Here is a 20027-nt window from a genome sequence, read left to right as displayed (position 1 = left end):
GTCAAATTCAACAAATCTCCACCTTGGCAAGATTCCACCAATTTTATCTCACTGATAAATTTTGATTGTGTCTTCAACTTCAATCTTCAAATTTCAACAATGTTGATCAAGTTCAAACAATGTTGAAACTTGATCGCAGTCACTACTTTTGTTAGCATATCAGCAGGGTTGTCTGTAGTTCGGATTTTCTGTACCATGACTCCACATTCTTCTATAATATCTCGTATAAAGTGATATCGAACATCAATGTGCTTCGTCCTTGCATGATAAACTTAGTTCTTTGCTAATTGGATAGGACTCTGACTATCACAAAATAATGTGATGTTTTCTTGACCAATATCAAGCTCTCTAAGCAACTCGTGAAGCCAAATTGCCTCATTTATAGCCTCCATAGTTGCCATGTACTCTGCCTCAGTAGTAGACAAAGCAACCTTTGACTGCAAAGTAGACTTCCAACTAGCTGGTGCATGTGAAAAAGTGAAAACATAACTAGTAGTTGATCTACGCTTGTCCAAATCACCCGCATAATATGAATCACAATATCCAACTAGATACTGACTATCTTCCTGCTCAAAAATCAATCCAACATCTACAATATTACGAATATACCGTAGAATCCATTTCACAGCTTGCCAATGCTCTTTTCCTGGATTATGCATATACCTGCTTACAACTCCGATAGCATGTGAAATATCAGGTCTTGTGCAAACCATAGCATACATCAAGCTACTAACGACATTCGCATATGGTACTCTTGACATTTACTCTCGTTCAGCTTCATTTTTCGGCGACATAGCAACACTAAACTTAAAGTGAGGAGCAAGCAGAGTGCTAACTGACTTCGTGTTCTCATTCATGCCAAATCGATCTATTACTCTTTTCAAGTATTGTTTCTGAGATAGATAGGGTTTCTTTGAATGTCTATCTCGTTTTATCTCCATGCCAAAAATTGTTTTTGCCTCACCCAATTCCTTCATCTCAAACTCCTTTCTTAGTTGAATCTTCAACTTCTCAATTTCCTCTTGACTTTTGGAAGCTGTCAACATATCATCAACATTTAGGAGAAGATATATGAAGGTTCCGTCTTCAAGCTTGCGCAGATACACACAATGATCGTATTTGCTTCTTCTGTACCTCTTCCTCAACATAAACTTGTCAAATCGCTTGTACCATTGTCTAGAAGATTGTTTCAATCCATACAACGAATTTTCAAGTTTGTACACCATATTTTCTTTTTCAGCAACTTTGAATCCTTCTGGCTAAGTCATATAGATTTTCTCTTCCAGGTCTCCATGTAAATATGCAGTGTTTACATCTAACTGAACTAGTTTCAAATTCAACTATGCTACCAAAGCCAACAAAACTCTAATGGAGGAGTGCTTCACGACTAGGAAAATACCTCATTGTAATCAATTCCCTCCTTTTGAGCGTATCCCTTGTTCACCAATCTTGCTTTGTAGCGAACATCTTCTTGGTTAGGAAATCCTTCTTTCTTTGCAAATACCCATTTGCGCCCAATTGCTTTCTTGCACTTCGGGAGATTGTCCAATTTTCATGTACGATTCTGATGAAAGGACTGCATTTCTTCATTCATGGCAATCCTCCACTTATCTTCTTCTGAGATTTGGACTGCGTCTTTATAAGTGGTAGGAACACCATCAGTTACAATTGAGAGGCTGCACAAGCCACCGTCTCTATGAGACGGTCATGTTTCTTTATTGTTCTTTTTGGCTTGCTGGTTGCTATTGATTCAAGTTGTTGTTGAGGTTCCTGAATTGGAATCTCCCTCTCTGTTGACTCTTCTTCAAGGGGAAAATATTTTATTGTTTTCTCGTTTTCTCCCTATGTTGGAAAAATTAATTTTCCCTCAAACTCCACCTGCTTTGAAGCACCACCAATTTGTTTGGCATCTTCAACTGTCACCTTATCTGTTATGGCATATTCATCAAAAGTAACATCTTTGCTGAATATAATTTTTCTTGTCTATTGACTCCAAAAGTAATCACCATAAATATAGCTTTCTTTGCTCTCGGATCCAATTTTGACTCTTTCACATGATAGTATACAATTGAGCCAAACACATGCAAAAAATTATAATCTTCAGTAGGTTTTCCATACCATTTTTCAAATGGTGTCTTGCCTCCAATAGTGATAGATGGTAGACAATTAATGAGGTGGCGTGCATATGTTATTGCATCAGCCTAAAATTCTTTGCCCAAGCTAGCATTGGATAACATATACCAAACCTTCTCCGGCAATGTCCGGTTCATACGTTCTGGCACTCCATTCTGTTGTGGCGTATTTCTGACGGTGAAATCTCTCAAAATTCCATCATCTTCACAAATCTTATTGTAAAGATCAATTTTGTATTCTCCACCGTTATTTGTGTGAAGACTTTTTGCCTGTTTGAGTCTCTATCATCGCCTTCAATTTGAGAAAAGTTCCCAACACCTCATCTTTGGTTTTCATAATATACACCCACTGTCACAACTCGCAATTTGGAGTTGTGATCTCGGCCAAGAACTGGTGAGAAAAGGTCCTTCTGATGGTCTGACGTAGAACTGTCTACTCGGGTAACTTGGGATTTTTAATTTTAAGCATATATAAGGGGGGTATAGGTGATGAAAGCTCCGACCTGCCTCCCCCATACGTTCTGCCACCAAGCCGTATAGAACGAGCTACCTTGGGAGCAACCTCAAGGGCCTGCCTAGATGTCTCAAAGGAGTGTCAAAGGTATCCACACGAGTTTGGGAACTCGTGTGGATGACGCTACGCCTTCGGGCCTACTTTGGGCATCAAAGTGGCGATGGAGGTTCGATGTGTGGAACGGCTAGCCCCGTAGACTGCCGAATGTTGGAACTATACCTCCGTGCTGAATGGATACTTGACGCACCTATCATAGGGGCATCATGTGTCGACTTGTGAGCATGGCTTGGGTCAACCATGCAAGTAAGGGTCCGTTGGCCTAAAGGTACAGTTGTGGGGCGACACTGCACTATTCGGGATGGAAGCGTGTCGCGAGGGCAATGTATGGGCATGGCACAAAAGACGCGCATGACAATGACCAAGGGCTAAAGGTTGCCTTACTCGGGCGAGGCACGAGCTAGTCGCGGATGCACTAAGCGAGTGTCAAGCTTGAGGGTTGGGTTGTGCATGCGGGAGTGATGCTCAGTCTTGGGCTAAGGACAAGGTATGTCCTAAGCCAATCCCACAGGACGCACATGGATTGTGATCCTAAGATGAAGCGCCACGACCTATCTAAGACCAAGGGCCTAGGCCTCTTACGGGCGGCACAAGTTGGGGAGAGCCTACGGGCGAGTCCCATCAACAGGCACAGGATCATGCTTGGGAATCCTGGGATAGGATAACGCCTGGCCTGCAATGAGGGGAACTGCGGGCGCCGCACGGGCAAGCAGGTGACGCTACCCTATGTAAGGATTTGGGCCTATGACACTTGGTATCAGAGCTGATTAAGGCCATATTATGCGATGGCACAACGTCAAGGCAAAGGGTGGATATGGCGATCGCATTTTGGATGTAAGTGCAGAGATCACGTCAATGTAGAGATTGATGTTCATATGCCACCAAAGATCGAGAACCCGATACTGATGGTCGACGAAATAAATGGGTGATTTCATTGTATTTCATGAGTCTAAGGTGCTACTGAATGAGGTGATATGCCGATGAGTCGGATGGCCAAGAGAAAGCCATGTTTGCCAGGTCGTTCAACCATATTGCGAAGAGTGGGAGCCATGGACTATAAACTTGGGCATGATCATAGCGGAGATCTTGCCAAGGATGCGTGCAACACATCAAGTGGAGTGTCTTTCCTACGGGAGAAGACCTTTGGGCTGCCTGAGGGCATTGCCAAGGTGAGGAAACAGATTCGAGGGTATAGCGAAGCTTCGAAACTTGGAGGATTTCCAAGTTAGAAGGTGTCATTTTGGAAAGAGGTACGTCGAATGATCGGGGACCGTGCGTGTCCAGGTGTGAGGCACACCGAACCGGGAAGCCGTGCTAGCAGGGCCAAGAGGGCGCCTGTCTATAGGGCGAGTATTGAAGTACTACCGGGAGCATTGGCTACTTGCTGAGGAAGTGACAGTTGGAAAACAAAGATCTTTGTTTGGGAATGCGGCGATCTATGCTATGACTTTGGAAATGTAGTACTCACCAAAGGTCGTCCCAACTGCTGGCCGAATGCCAAGTGGGACGACAGAGCTAAGATGTATCCTCCACATTGAGTGTGGGAGGATCCCGCCTGTGCAAGAGGCATATGGGAGAAGTCGTGGGTCTGGAAGCGAGCACATCTTCAAGGTAGTGAGGGCAAGGAAAGCTACGAGAGCGAAATGCTACGTGAGCTATGCCAAGAGGGCATCTTAATGCTACGGGAGCGAAAGGCTACGGGAGCCATGCCAAGGGCATCTTAAGGCTACGGGAGCGAAAGGCTACGAAAGCGACGTCAAAAGAGAACATGATGTGCTAACTTGTGAAGGGAAAGCTTCAGACTGACATGAAGGCCGTGAGGGTCATGGTGTGATTGAATAGTGTGGGTCAATCACAAAGTTAGACACCAGAGAGTGCAAGTACGGAGGCACGCTTGGAAGATACTTAGGGGAGAAGTGCATGGGGCACGACTCCTTTTGAGAAAGGACTTCGAGGAAGTCCAACCCACAGGACAAAGGGAGCTTAAATGGGCATACCTGAGGGGGCAGACTCCGGGATGTCTTAAGCCATGATGTGTCATCGGGGACGATGACATTATGAGTGTGGGAGGATGTCACAACTCACAATTTGGAGTTGTGATTTCGGCCAAGAACTGGTGAGAAAAGGTCCTTTTGATGGTCTGACGTAGAACTGTCTACTCGGGCAACTTGGGCTTTTAAATTTTAAGCATATATAAGGGGGGTATAGGTGATGAAAGCTCTGACATGCCTCCCCCATACGTGCTGCCACCAAGCCGTATAGAACGAGCTACCTTGGGGGCAACCTTAAGGGCCTGCCTAGATGTCTCAAAGGAGTATCAAAGGTATCCACACGAGTTTGGGAACTTGTGTGGACGGCGCTATGCCTTCGGGCCTGCGTTGGGCATCAAAGTGGTGCTGGAGGCTCGATGTGTGGAATGGCCAGCCCCGCGGGCTGCCGAATGTTGGAACGAGACCTCCGTGCCGATTGGATACTTGACGCACCTGTCATAGGGGCATCATGTGTCGACTTGTGAGCATGGATTGAGTTCAACCATGAAAGCAAGGGTCCGTTGGCCTAAAGGTGTAGTTTTGGGGCGACACTACACTATTCGGGATGGAACCGTGTCGCGAGGGCAATGTATGGGCATGGAAGGAAAGACGCGCATGACAATGACCAAGGGCTAAAGGTTGCCTTACTCGGGCAAGGCATGAGCTAGTCGCGGATGCACTAGGCGAGTGTCAAGCTTGAGGATTGGGCTGTGCACGCGAGAGCGATGCTCAGTCTTGGGCTAAGGACAAGGTATGCCTTAAGCCAATCCCCCAGGGTGCGCATGGATTGTGATCCTAAGATGAAGCGCCATGACATGTCTATGGCCAAGGGCCTAGGCATCTTATAGGCGGCACAAGTTAGGGCGAGCCTACGGGAAAGTCCCATCAACAGGCACAAGATCGTGCTTGGGAATCCTGGGATAGGAAAAAGGCTGGTCTGCAGCGAGGGAAACTGCGGGCGCCGCACGGGCGAGCAGGTGCCGCTACCCAATGTAAGGATTTGGGCCCGTGACACCCACACTCTTCGAGAAAAGTCATCAATAAAGGTTACAAAATAGTGTTTTTTACCTAATGAAGGTGTTTTAGAATCACCCCAAACATTATAGTGAACATAATCCAAAATACCTTTAGTATTATGGATAGCTGTTCCAAATTTAACACTTGTCTGTTTTCCCTTGACACAATGCTCACAAAAATTGAAATTGCAAGTCTTTACTCCTTTTAACAATCCTTAATCTCATAAAATTTTCAAGGATTTTTTTCCAGCATGTCCCAAGCGCATGTGCCATAGCTTGGTTGCTTCTGCCTCCTTGTCATCACTTGATGTCACTAATGTTGTCCCAATAAATGTACTACTATGATAGTGGTACATGTTATTATTTCGCCGAATTACCTTCATTAATACTAGTGCACAAGAGCATATTCTCATTACCCTATTTTCTGCAACGACTTTGAGCCACTTTGACTCTAGGGCTCCTACAAAAATGAGATTTTTCTTCAATTCCGGTACGTATCGAACATTTGTTAATGTTCTGATCAATCCATCATGGTTCCTTAATCGGATTGAACCAATACCATATGCGGTAAGATGAATGTTATTTGCGGTGTGAATAACTCCATATTCTCCTTCTTGAAAATCAACGAACCAGTCCCTGTTGGGACACATATAATAGCTACAAGCTGAATCCATCAACCATATGTCAGATGGTTTGAATGGCTCACTTGTAACTAGTGAGAAATCAGAGTAGTCACAATCACCTACATTTGAATCCATGATAGCCTTCCCATTGTTAGGTATGGCCTTGTTTTTCAACTTTGGATAGTCTTTCTTCTAGTGCCCCTTTTCTCGGCAAAAGGCGCATTCATCTTTACTGGGTCTGGATCTTGACTTGGATCTTCTTTTCTTCGTTCTCATATGATTTTGAGAACGACCTCGCACGACCAATGCTTCTTCTTCTCCACTCTTTTGTTTTTCTCTTTTTCTTTGTTCATAGTTGTACAAGGCAAAACAAACTTCTTTGAGAGACACTTAATCATTCCCATGATGTAGAGTAGTTTTGAGGTGCTCGTACTCATCGAGAAGTGAACTTAATAATATTAAGTCCATATCTCCATCACTAAAAGTCACGTCCATATTCTGTAAATCTATCTCCAACTTATTAAAGCTGGTGATATGATCATTCATTATAGTACCAAGAACATATGTGAAGCATAACGGTCTTTTTTTCATGTAAGGTTTATTTTGACTGTTTTTCTTCAAGAATTTATCCTCTATTGCATTCCACAATTTACTTGCAGAAGTTTATTTTGTATATGGATACTTCTGTTCTCTTGCTAGGTACGATCGAATGGTACCATAAGCGACGCGATTGATAATCTTCCAATCTCCTTCTCCGATATTTTTCTGGTTTCTTTTCTTCTATGGCAATATCTAGCCCTTGTTGAAAAAGGACATCAGAACCTCAGCTTGCCACATCTCGAAATGTCCTGACCCGTCAAAAATTTCAACTGCAAATTTCGCATTTGACATAATTTTTGTCATAAGAGAAGATGCCAACGACGCATTACTGACAGCCAATGTGGACTCTTCATTTTTATTATCTCCTATTTTGCTACAAATACTATTTATTTGCTGACAGTACAAAACACCAAAGTAATTCTTTTCTGATGTGGAAGTTTAGACTATGCTGCAACCACAAAGCATACTAAGATAGAACCTTGGCTCTGATACCAAATGTTCCGGAAGACAAATATATATAGAGTGATTAAATCACAACTACTATATCTAAAGGTAGCTAATAAATAGTAAATGAGACAATAATAAAAAGAACTCCAGAAATTAACGAAGTTCAGCAAAATTTGATTTTTGCCTAATCCTCGGACACAATCAACTCAAACTTTATTTTACTCCAAAAATACAAGTAAAATACTACAGGAGAGAAAAAAGATTTAAATGCCTTAGGAGATAAGAAGGCAAGTGAGAGATGTTTACAAATGAACAAACTCTAGCTATTTATAGAAGGGAAATTGCCTTAATAATGTGATGTAACATATCCATTCTGAAACTATAACATCAACTTCTTCATCAATTTCAACATTTTGAACTAACCAAAAAGTATGATATAGTCATTAGTCACCACAGTAAAATGAATTTATATAATAACAAGGGATTTATTTATCCATAATAAAGCGATTCAATTACGACAAAGTTAGAAATGCCTACTTTTTCATTGGTGACGACTATGGAATTTCAGGTGTAGTGAGAACATTACGATATTTTCTTCTTCTTTCCTAATGTTTGAGGGGCATGGGCATCAGGTAGTAACTTAATGCCATTGAATATTGAAACCTATTCACTTCTCACCTAGGTTCTTCTTCCTTTCTCTCTCTCTTAATTCATGAAAAGGGAAGGTTATTTCTAAAATGATTCTAGGACTTGCAACAACTAAAATGTCACTCGACGGGATTCTAGTTGTCTTATCAACCAAATTTTGAAGCATATTTTAATGGTTGTTGGTTAGAGATGGACTTTATTTATACTAATATAAGCTCCCGATTAGTTTAGGTTATTTCATAAGTCCCAGAGTGAAGGGTACCACTACTACATCCCCATCTCCCTCCATTGAGCCTACCGGCTTTACAGAAGCCTCTAAGTTCAAAGAATGGCGTGATGCTATGTCATCTGAGATGACAACTTTGTTAAAAATCAAACATGGTCATTGGTTTCCTTCAATTCCTCCATGAACACTCTAGGGTGCAAATGGATCTTTCAGATTAAAAGAAACTCTGCTGGAGCTATTGAGCGCTATAAGGCTCGCTTAGTTGCCAAGGAATTTCATCAGGTTGAGGGTCAAGATTATCATGAAACATTCAATCCAGTCATTAAGCCCATGACAATTCAAATTATATTATCATTGGCAGTCACCTATGGTTGGACTCTAAGGCAATTAGATGCATGCTCAAAATGCTTTTCTACATGGTGATCTTCAAGAGGATGTCTATATGGTTTAGTCTCCGGGTTTTGTTCATGTTTGCGAGCTTCACAAATCTCTTTACGGTCTTAACCAAGCTCCATGAGCTTGGTATAAAAAGCTTAATTAATTTTTCATCTTTGTTGGTTTCACCACCTCTAAGACTGATGTTTCTTTGTTTATCTACTTTCATTACAATGTGGTTGTCTACCTATTAGTCTATGTGGATGACATTGTGCTCACAGGAAACCGCTCTTCATTTATTGACTCATTTGTTCAAGCTCTGGGTCGTGCATTCTCCATAAGGGACCTTGGTCCACTACATTACTTCCTTGGAATTCAGGTGTGCCACAATAGTGATGGTATTTGTCTCTCTCAATCTCAGTATATCCAGAGTATCCTCACCAAAGCTGGTATGATTCATTGTAAGCTTCTAAGCTCACCCATGGCCACAAATGCAAAGCTTAACAAAGGTGACATTCCCGACTTTGATGATCCAAGTCTTTATCGACAAGCTGTTGGTGCACTTCAATATCTTACTTTAACAAGTCCGGACATATCATTTATGGTAAATAAAGTGTGCCAGTTTATGCACAATCCATCGTTAAACCAGTGGGTTGCTGTGAAGCGCATCCTTAAATATCTCCAGCACACTAAATCCATGTCATTTCTCATTTCAAAGGCTTTTAACCTTTATTTACAAGCTTTTACAGACTCCGATTGGGCTAATAGTATTGATGATCGCTGTAACGATCCGGCCGGTTATTTCGAGAGCTATAATACCATTTTTATACATTTCTACTTCTTTTCATGCTATTCAGCTATATTATATTATATCGGGTTAGTTCGTTCGGGACCGGAGTGGTTTCAAAGTGAATTGAGATACTTAGTCTCTTAAGTAGAAACTTAAGTTAGAAAAGTCAACCGGATGTTGACCTATGTGTCAACGATCTCAAATTTGAATTCTGATAGTTCTGTTAGCTCCGTTAGGTAATTTTGGACCTAGGAGTGCGTCCGGAATGTGATTTAAAGGTCCGTGGTAGAATTAGGCTTGCATTGGCGAAATTGGAAATTTGACAATTTTGGTTGGCTGTGGAAAATTTGATATAGGGGTCGGAATGGAATTCCGGAAGTTGGAGTAGGTTCATGGTGTCATTTGTGATGTGTGTGCAAAATTTGAGGTCATTCGGACGTGGTTTGGTTGGTTTCGGCATCGGGTGCAGAATTTAGAAATTTAGAAGTTCTTAGCCTTGAATCTGAGGGTAATTTGATGATTTGATGTTGTTTTGAGTGATTCGAAGGTTTGAATAAGTTGGTATGTTGATATATGACTTGTTGATATTTTTGGTTGAGGTCCTGAGGGCCTCGGGGTGATTTCGGGTGGTTAACAGATTTGTCAAAGTTGGAAAATGCAGCTGAAGCTACTGCTACTACTATTTTTGCACCTGCGGAAGAAAGAGTCGCAGGTGTAAGGCCGCTGGTGCGCGTGAGGAATTCGCAGGTGAGGGCAATGCTGGGCTAGGCAGTATGCACAGGTGCGAGTTGGAGGTCGCATCTGCGAGCCTGCAGGTGCGAAACCTGGGGCGCAGATGCGGAAAAGGGAATGCTGGGCAGGCTTCGCAGAAGCGGAGGAAACGCGCAGGTGCGCCTTCGCAGGCGCGGGGTTTTGGGCTACAGATGCGGAAGCTGGGCTCCTAAGTGAGTTCCGCACCTGTGATGGAGTTTTTCGCAGTTGCGGTGGGGCAGAAGCGTGAAAGTTTCCGCATGTGCGAAAAACCTGGGCTTTAAATAGAACCCTTTGCGAATTTCGTTCATATCCACCATTTTCAAGTCGGTTTTTTGAGCTTTTGAAGTGATGTTTGAAGGGTGATTCAAGGGCTATCAGTGAGTTAAGTTTCTTGAGCCCTAATATTCGTATTTATGATGATTTCCCGTTGTTTAATCATGTAATAAGTGAAAATTAGGAGTTAGGGCTTGGAATTGTTAAAGAGTAATTTAAGGATTTGAAGGACCAAACGATGTCAGATTTTGATGAATTTGATATGGTTAGATTCATGAGTAAATGATCTTTCTAGTTTGTGACTTTTGTCGGATTTCGAGACATGGGCCCGGGGGACAGGTTTGAGCCGGGTTTTGGTCTAATTTTGTAGCTTTTCTTGTGAAATTCATTCCATTAGCGCGTATTGATGGTATTGTACTGATTGTGAATAGATTCAGAGCATTTGGAGGACGAGTCTAGAGTCAAGAGCATTGCGGGTAGAGATTTGACCTATTCGAGGTGAGTAACGATTGTAAATCTAGTTCTGAGGGTACCAAATCCCGGATTTTGTATCATTCTACTATTTTTAGTGACGCACATGCTAGGTGACGGGCGTGTGGGCGTGCACTGTTGGGGATTGTGACTTGGTCCGTCCCATAGAAAATGTAAAGTTGCATACTTTGTTGAAACTATATGATACTTATATGTTTTAGAAAGAGTTTATGTAAATTGGGTTGAATGACATGTTTGGGCCTTGTGCCAGTGTTGTTTGGACCCTTAGGGGCCTTTTCTTACTATTCTCTCATTGTTTTCGATTGAAAATCTATACTCAGTCATGGTTATACTTGTTTACTGCATACCTCAGTTTTATGACTCTATTTTGATGCATATAAATGTTGTTTTGGGCCGAATGCTCTGTTTTTACTGAAATGCCCGAGTGACTTGAGAGGTTTATGACTGAGTGAGGCCGAGGGCCTGATTTGTGAGGATATTTATGGGATTGGGATACATGCCGCAGTATGTTTGATATCGGCCGAGGGCCTGAGTGATTTATTTCATGATTTGGCTAGATATAGCGATTGGGCTGATCGAGCCCCTCCGGAGTCTGTAAACACCCCCAGTGAGCGCAAATACCTACTGAGTGCGAGTGCCGAGTGCTGAGTGACTGGGTAGCATGAGTGATTGTGAGGTATGCCCGAGTGGCAAAGAGTGATTGTGAGGTATGCCCGAGTGGCAAAGAGTGATTGTGAAGTATGCCCGAGTAGTTCGAGTGATTGTGAGGTTTGCCCGAGGGGCAATTTATGATTTCATCATTTTTTTCTCTCCTTTGCATTTTTCCTATGTTTGAAAACTGTTGAAAAATATATATTTAATTGATTCAAATCCTGATTTTAAAAGCATGTGGTATTTTTACTGAGATTTCCTGATATGAACATTATATGCTTTATTGCTCGTCATTACTGCTCAGTCATTATTTATTATTGTTACTTACTGAGTTGGAGTACTCATGTTACTCCCTGCACCTTGTGTGCAGATCCCGGTGTAGCTGGACATGGTAGCGGTTGGTGATTGTTCTGATTGCAGATTTTCCCGAGGATAGCAAGGTAGCTGCCTGGTGATCGCAACCCTGCTCTTCTCCCTCTTATCTTTCTCTTGTTGTATTTAGCTATTTTCCAGGCTGAGTTAGCCTTGATATTATTAGACAGATTGTAGTAGATGCTCATGACTAGTTACACCCCGATGTCGGGCTTTTCCTTCCGCACTTTTATTTTGATTGGAACTCTTTTACGAAGGTTTTTGTGTTAAATAACATTGAAATTATCTTTGAAATAAAAATATCGGTTTGTTTTGGAAATGAGTCGTCTTGCCTAGTTCCACGATGTGTCGTGACATATTGGTATCAGAGCCTAGGTTACATAGGTCTCACGAGTCATGAGCGGGTTTAGTAGAGTCTTGCGGATCGGTACGGAGACGTCTGTACTTATCTTCGAGAGGCTGCAGAACCTTTAGGAAACTCCAATTCTTGAATTCTTGTCGTGCGAATCTGTTGGTTCTAGTAACTAAACATCTGTTGTTTTATTCTCTCACAGATGGTGAGGACTCGTGCTACCGATCAGGAGGACCAGCCACTAGTACCACCAGCCGGGGCCGCTAGAGGCCGAGGCCACTATAGAGGTCATGGTAGAGGTAGAGGTGCAGCTCGTATAACAGCTGGGGCAGTACTTGCAGATCCACCGGTTGTCCCAGATCAGGACCAGGTTCCAGTTGGTGATGCACCAGCTCAGGCACCACCTGTGCCTATTGTGATTCCAAGCCTTCAAGAGGCCCTAACTCAGATTCTGACAGCGTGTACCGGCCTTGCTCAGGAGATCTCTAGCTCGACGGCCGCACCCACTTCTCAGGCTAGGGGAGGCACTCAGACTCCCGTCGCTCGCACACCCGAGTAGGTTATTCAGGGACTTCAGACACCAGAGGCACCACTAGCCCAACCAGTTGCAGTTGCTCAGGATTATGTGGTTCCTGCCATGCCTGAGGAAGATCATCATAGGTTGGAGAGGTTTGGGAGACTCCAGCCACTACCTTTCAGTGGCATAGAGAGAGAGGATGCTCAGGACTTCTTGGACAGATGTTAGAGGATACTCCGTACTGCTGGTATTTTGGAGACTTGTGGGGTCTCATTCACTACCTTTCAGTTACTGGGGCTGCACTCAGATGGTGGGAGACTTATGAGAGGTGTAGGACTGTTGGCGCAGCACCCCTTACTTGGCAGCAGTTCTCCGTGGTCTTTTTGGAGAAGCTCGTGTCTCGATCCTGCAGAGAGGAGCTATGCAAATAGTTTGAACGGCTTCGCCAGGGTGATATGTCTGTGACACAGTATGAGATGTGGTTCTCTAAGTTGTCCCGTCATGCTATCTGGTTGGTTCCCACGGACAGGGAGAGGATCATGAGGTTTATTGATGGTCTCACTTATCAGCTACAGTTGCTCATGACCAGAGAGAGGGTTTCAGGTGCTTCTTTTGATGATGTTGTCGACATTGCTCGGCAGATTGAGATGGTTCGCGGTCAGGAGAGGGTTGAGAGGGAGGCCAAGAGGATTCGTGGTCGGGGTAGATTTAGCAGTGCTATTTTTGGGGGTCAGTTCAAGCACGGTAAAAGTCTTCATTTCAGACAGGCTCAGTCATCTCGGCCATTTCATCGGGGTGCATCATCTGGCCATAGTTCTAACAGTTCTGATCAGGGCCACTCATCACTTAGTGCCTTTCCAGCTTAGATTTCGTCCCGTACTCCACCTGTTCAGGGCTCTTCCATCCAGGTTCTTCTACCAGTCATCCCGGTACTATGGGTTCCCCTCAGTTTCTGCCACCAACACCAGAGAGTTATTTTGAGTGTGGGGAGTTTGGGCATATGTGGAGGCATTTTCCTCGTCGTCATGGAGGTCTATCTCAGCAAAGGAGTCAGCCTCCGACTTCAGCTCCAATTACCTCACCATCCGCACAATCAGCTCGGGGTGGAGGTCAGTCAGTTAGGGGTCGCCCTAGAGGGGGAGGCAGATTATGGGGTGGCCAAGCCCATTTCTATTATTGTGGACTACGTATATCAGTCATGTGTGGTGACTATTGGGGGTCTGGAGACCCAAATAGACCTTTTGCTGCTCAGTATGGTTGACTTTGATGTGATATTGGGTATGGATTGGTTATCTCCATGTCATGTTGTTCTAGATTATCATGCTAAGACGGTGACGTTGGCTATGCCGGGAATTCCGAGGGTTGAGTGGAGCGGTTCTGTAGATTATGTACCAAGTAGGGTGATTTCATATTTGAAGGCTCAGCGCATGGTTGAGAAGGGTTGCCTATCTTATTTGGCTTTTGTGAGGGATGTTAGTGCAGAGACTCCTATCATTGATTCTGTTCCGGTGGTACATGATTTTCCGGATATGTTTCCTGCAGACCTGTCAGGCATGTCGCCTGACAGGGATATTGACTTAGGTATTGATTTGGTACCGGACACTCAGCCAATTTCTATTCCACCGTATCGTATGGAACCGGCAGAGTTGAAGGAATTGAAAGAACAGCTTCAGGAACTCCTTGATAAGGGGTTTATTCGGCCTAGTGTGTCACCTTGGGGTGCACCTGTTCTATTAGTGAAGAAAAAGGATGGTTCCATGAGAATATGTATTGATTACAAGCAGTTGAACAAGGTCACAGTCAAGAACAAGTATCCTTTGCCTCATATTGATGATTTATTCGACTAGCTTCAGGGAGCGAGGGTGTTCTCCAAGATTGATTTGAGGTCCAGTTATCACCAGCTGAAAATTCGGGATTCAGATATCCTTAAGACAGCTTTCAGGACCCGATATAGCCATTATGAGTTCTTGGTGATGTCTTTTGGGCTGACCAATGCCCCAACATCGTTCATACATTTGATGAACAGTGTATTCCATCCCTATTTGGACTCATTCATCGTTGTATTCATTGATGACATCCTGGTGTACTCTCGTAGCTAGGAGGAGCACGCTCAGGATTTGAGGATTGTATTACAGAGATTGAGGGAGGAGAAGCTTTATGAAAAGTTCTCCAAGTGTGAGTTTGGCTCAGTTCAGTAGCATTCTTGGGACACGTGGTGTCCAGTGAAGGTATTCAGGTTGATATGAAGAAGATAGAGGCGGTGCAGAGTTGTATTTAGGCTTCCACAGACTTCGAGGAAGCTCGATGCTATTTGGGTTATTGTGGATCCGCTGACTAAGTCCGCGCACTTCATTCCAGTTGGTACTACTTACTCTTCAGAGTGGTTGGCCGAGATTTATATCCGAGAGATCATTCGCCTGCATGGTGTCCTAGTTTCCATCATTTCAGATAGGGGTACGTAGTTCACATTGCAGTTTTGGAGGGTCGTGCAGCGAGAGTTGGGTACTCAGGTTGAGTTGAGCATAACTTTTCACCCTTAGACGGATGGGCAGTCCGAGAGCACTATTCAGATATTGGAGAACATGTTGCGTGCTTGTGTCATTGACTTTGGGGGTTCATGGGACCAGTTTCTACCACTCGCGAAGTTTGCATATAACAACAGTTATCAGTCGAGTATTCAGATAGCTCCGTACAAGGCTTTATAAGGTAGGAGGTGTAGATCTCCGGTTGGATGGTTTGAGCCGGGTGAGGCTAGGCTCTTAGGTACAAACTTGGTCCAGGACGTATTAGATAAGGTGAAATTGATTCAGAAGCGGCTTCGCACAGCGCAGTCTAGGAAGAAGAGCTACGCGGATAAGAAGGTCTTTGATGTGTCTTTTATGGTTGGGGAGAAGGTTTTGCTGAAGGTATCACCCATGGAGGGTGTTATGAGGTTTGGGAAGAGGGGCAAGTTGAGCCCCCGGTTCATTGGGCCTTTTGAGGTGCTTCACAGGATAGGGGAGGTGGCTTATAAGCTTGCCTTGCCACCCAGCTTGTCGAGTGTGCATCCAGTGTTTCATATTTCCATGCTCCGGAAGTATATTGGAGATCCGTCCCATATTTTGAATTTCAGCACGGTTCAATTGGAGGGTGATATGACTTATGATGTGGAGCCGATGGCTATTTTGGATCGGTAGGTTCGAATGTTGAGGTCAAAGGATATAGCTTCAGTGAAGGTGCAATGAAGAGGTTAGCCTGCGGAGGAGGTCACCTGAGAGACTGAGCGGGAGATGTGGAGCAGATATCCACGCCTATTCGACACTCCAGGTATGTTTCTAGACCGTTCGAGGATGAACAAATGTTTAAGAGGGGGAGGATGTAACGACTTGGCCGGTCATTTCGAGAGCTATAGCCCCGTTTTCCCCATTTCTACTTATTTTCGTGTTATTCAGCTATATTATGTTATATCGGTTTAGTTGATTCTGGACCGGAGTGGTTTTAGAGTAAATTGAGACACTTAGTCTGTTAAATAGAAACTTAAGTTAAAAAAGTCAACTGGATATTGACCTATGTGTCAACGATCTCGGATTTGAATTCTGATGATTCCGTTAGCTCTGTTAGGTGATTTGGGACCTAGGAGTGCGTCCGGAATATGATTTGGAGGTCCGTGGTAGAATTAGGCTTGCATTGGCGAAATTGAAAATTTGGCGATTTCGGTCCGCAGTGAAAAATTTGATATCGGGGTCAGAATGGAATTCCAGAAGTTGGAGTAGGTTCGTAGTGTCATTTGTGATGTGTGTGAAAAAATTAAGGTAATTCGGACGTGGTTTGGTTGGTTTCGGCATCGGTTGCCGAATTTAGAAATTTACAAGATCTTAGGCTTGAATCCGAGGGTAATTTGATGATTTGATATTGTTTTGAGTGATTCAAAGGTTCGACTAAGTTGATATGTTGATATATGACTTGTTGGTATTTTTGGTTGAGGTCCTGAGGGTCTCGAGGTGATTCCGGGTGGTTAACAGATTTGTCAAAGTTGGAAAATGCAGTTGAAGCTGCTGCTACTGCTATTTTCGCACATGCGGAAGAAAGAGTCGCAGGTTCGAGGTCGCTGGTGCGCGTGGGGAGTTCACAGGTGCGGGCAATGCTGGACTAGGTAAAATGCGCAGGTGTGAGTTGGAGGTAGCATCTGCGAGCTCGCAGGTGCGAAACCTGGGGCACAAATGCGGAAAGGGGAATGCTAGGTAGGCTTCGTAGAAGCGGAGGAAACACGCAGGTGCGCCTTCACAGGCGCGGGGTTTTGGGCCGAAGATGCGGAAGCTGGGCTCCTAAGTGAGTTCCGCACCTGCGATGGATTTTTCCGCAGGTACGGTGGCGCAGAAGCGTGAAATTTTCCGCAGGTGCGAAAAACCTGGGCAGAAACCTTAAATAGAATCCTTTGCGAATTTGGTTCATTTCCACCATTTTCAAGTCGGTTTTTAGAGCTTTTGGAGTGATTTTGAAGGGTGATTCAAGGGCTATCAGTGAGGTAAGTTGCTTGAGCCCTAATACTCGTATATATGGTGATTTCCTGTTATTTAATCATGTAATTAGTGAAAATGAGGGTTTCGGGCTTGGAATATTTGGAGAGTAATTTAAGGATTTGAAGGACCAAACGATGCCGGAATTTGATGAATTTGGTATGGTTAGATTCGTGAGTGAATGAGCTTTCTAGTTTGTGAATTTTGTCGAATTTCGAGACGTGGTCCGGGGGGGGGGGGGCCGGGTTTGAGCCAATTTCAGGTTTTGGTCTAATTTTGTAGCTTTTCTTGTGGAATTCATTCCATTAGCGCGTATTGATGGTATTGTACTGATTATGAATAGATTCGGATCATTTGGAGGCTGAGTCCATAGGCAAGAGCATTGCGAGGTAGAGATTTGCCCGGTTCGAGGTAAGTAACAATTGTAAATCTAGTCTAAGGGTACGCAACCCCAGATTTTGTATCATTCTACTAATTTTAGTGACGCACATGCTAGGTGACTGGCGTGTGGGCGTGCACTGTTGGGGATTGTGACTTGGTCCGTCCCATAGCAACTATAAAGTTGCATACTTTGTTGAAACTATTTGATACTTATATGTTTTAGAATGAGTTTCTGTAAATTGGGTTGAATGCCATGTTTGGGCCTTGTGCAAGTGTTGTTTGGACCCTTAGGGGCCTTTTCTTACTCCTCTCATTGTTTTCGATTGAAAATCTATACCCAGTCAAGCTTATACTTGTTTACTGCATAACTCAGTTTTATGACTATATTTTGATGCATATAAATGTTGTTTTGGGCCGAATACCCTATTTTTACTAAAATGCCCGAGTGGCTTGAGAGGTTTATGACTGAGTGAGGCCGAGGGCCTGATTTGTGAGGATATTTATGGGATCGGGCTGCACGCCGCAACATATTTGATATCGACCGAGGGCCTGAGTGATTTATGCCATGATTTGGCTTGATATAGTGCTTGGGCTGAAGGAGCCCCTCCGGAGTCTGTACACACCCCCAGTAAGCGCAGGTACCTACTAAGTGCGAGTGCCGAGTGCTGAGTGACTGGGAGGCATGAGTGATTGTGAGGTATGCCCGAGTAGCAAAGAGTGATTGTGAGGTATGCCCGAGTGACAAAGAGTGATTGTGAGGTATACCCGAGTGGCACGAGTGACTGTGAGGTTTGCCCGAGGGGCTGCATATGAGTGATGTTTTGCCCGAGGGGCTGTTTAGGATTTCATCATTTTTTTCTCACCTTTGCATTTTTCCTCTGTTTGAAAACTGTTGAAAAATATTTTTAAATGATTTTTACTGGAACTGGGTTTAAACGAGATGTTTTGATTCAAATCCTGATTTTAAAAGCATGTGGTATTTTTACTGAGATTTCCTCATATGAACGTTATATGCTTTATTGCTCGTCACTACTGCTCAGTCTTTATTTATTGTTGTTACTTACTGAGTTGGCGTACTCACGTTACTCCCTGCACCTTGTGTGCAGATCCAGGTGTAGCTAGACACGGTAGCGGTTGTTGATTGTTCTGATTGTAGATTTTTCCGGGGATAGCAAGGTAGCTGCCTGGCGATCGCATCCCTGCTCTTCTCCCTCTTATCTTCCTCTAGTTGTATTTAGCAATTTTCCAGAGTGAGTTAGCCTTGATATTGTTAGACAGATTGTAGTAGATGCTCATGACTAGTGACACCCCGATGTCGGGCTTTTCCTTCCGCACATTTATTTTGATTGGAACTCCTTTACAAAGGTTTTTGTGTTAAATAACATTGAAATTATCTTTGAAATGAAAATATCGGTTTGTTTTGGAAATGAGTCGGCTTGCCCAGTTCCACTATAGGTGCCATCACGAGAGGGGTTAGTTTGGGTCGTGACAATCGCAAGTCAACAGATGGCTATGTAATATACTTTGGCCCAAACCTGATATCCTGGTCATCCAGCAAGCAACGAACAGTGACACTTCTACCGAGTCTGAGTACAAAGCATTAGCTGATGCTGCTGCAGAATTGATGCGGACTCAATCTTTGATGATTGAGCTTGAAGTTTAGCTGCCTCGCGCTCCAATTTAATGGTGTGATAATATTGGTGCTGCATACCTCATACCTGTCTACTAATCCTATTTTTCACTCGCACTAAATACGTTGAGATATATTTTCAGTTTGTCCGAGATAAAGTTGCGAGACGTGACCTGCTGGTTCAATTCCTCTCTTCCAAAGATCAGGTGGCTGATATTTTCACAAAACCACTCGAAACAAGCAAGAATTCAGTTTTTCCGGAACCCCCATAATTTACCTTCTATATAAGCCCCTGGATGTCATACCTACCCCTTCTAGTACCACGTGCAACTATGAGCAAAGTATAATTAATGCACTAAGATATATAGCTTGGACTTTCAACTTTGTGGTTGCAGCCTTTGCAATTCTTGCAGCTACAAAGGAGTTGGTGAATGCTGGTTCTTAATCCTTTTTTTTGGGTGTAATTAATCTTTTCCTTTATTTTCATCAGCAATATCTCAATTCCGGCTGTAAGAATACCCTCTTTTGGGTGGCATGTCACTTCTGGAATTCATAATTTGCAAACATGAAATTCTGATTCAGATTACACCTTTTAAAATGGAAAGCCACCGGTTAAATGGAATTGGTATAATTACTTAGGTAGTAATCACAC

General features: G+C 43.5%; 2 protein-coding genes across 2 annotated transcripts; one reads left to right on the top strand and one right to left on the bottom strand.

The window, feature by feature from the left end:
• Positions 1–272: 272 nt before the first annotated feature.
• On the bottom strand, positions 273–761 carry LOC138909333 (secreted RxLR effector protein 161-like). Its single transcript, XM_070200521.1, has one exon. The coding sequence runs from the start codon at positions 759–761 to the stop codon at positions 273–275; it is 489 nt and encodes a 162-aa protein (XP_070056622.1).
• A 7712-nt stretch (positions 762–8473) lies between these two features.
• LOC138909332 (uncharacterized mitochondrial protein AtMg00810-like) lies at positions 8474–19820 on the top strand. The gene is made up of 3 exons (XM_070200520.1): positions 8474–8663; positions 8923–9450; positions 19771–19820. Exons 1-3 carry the CDS (start codon positions 8474–8476, stop codon positions 19818–19820), a joined length of 768 nt encoding a protein of 255 aa, XP_070056621.1.
• Positions 19821–20027: the final 207 nt, after the last annotated feature.

Source organism: Nicotiana tomentosiformis, chromosome 4 (genome assembly GCF_000390325.3).
Source record: "Nicotiana tomentosiformis chromosome 4, ASM39032v3, whole genome shotgun sequence".
NCBI lineage: Eukaryota > Viridiplantae > Streptophyta > Magnoliopsida > Solanales > Solanaceae > Nicotiana > Nicotiana tomentosiformis.
The sequence above is the reverse complement of the archived record's forward strand: the minus strand, read 5'-3'. Positions and strand labels throughout refer to the sequence as shown.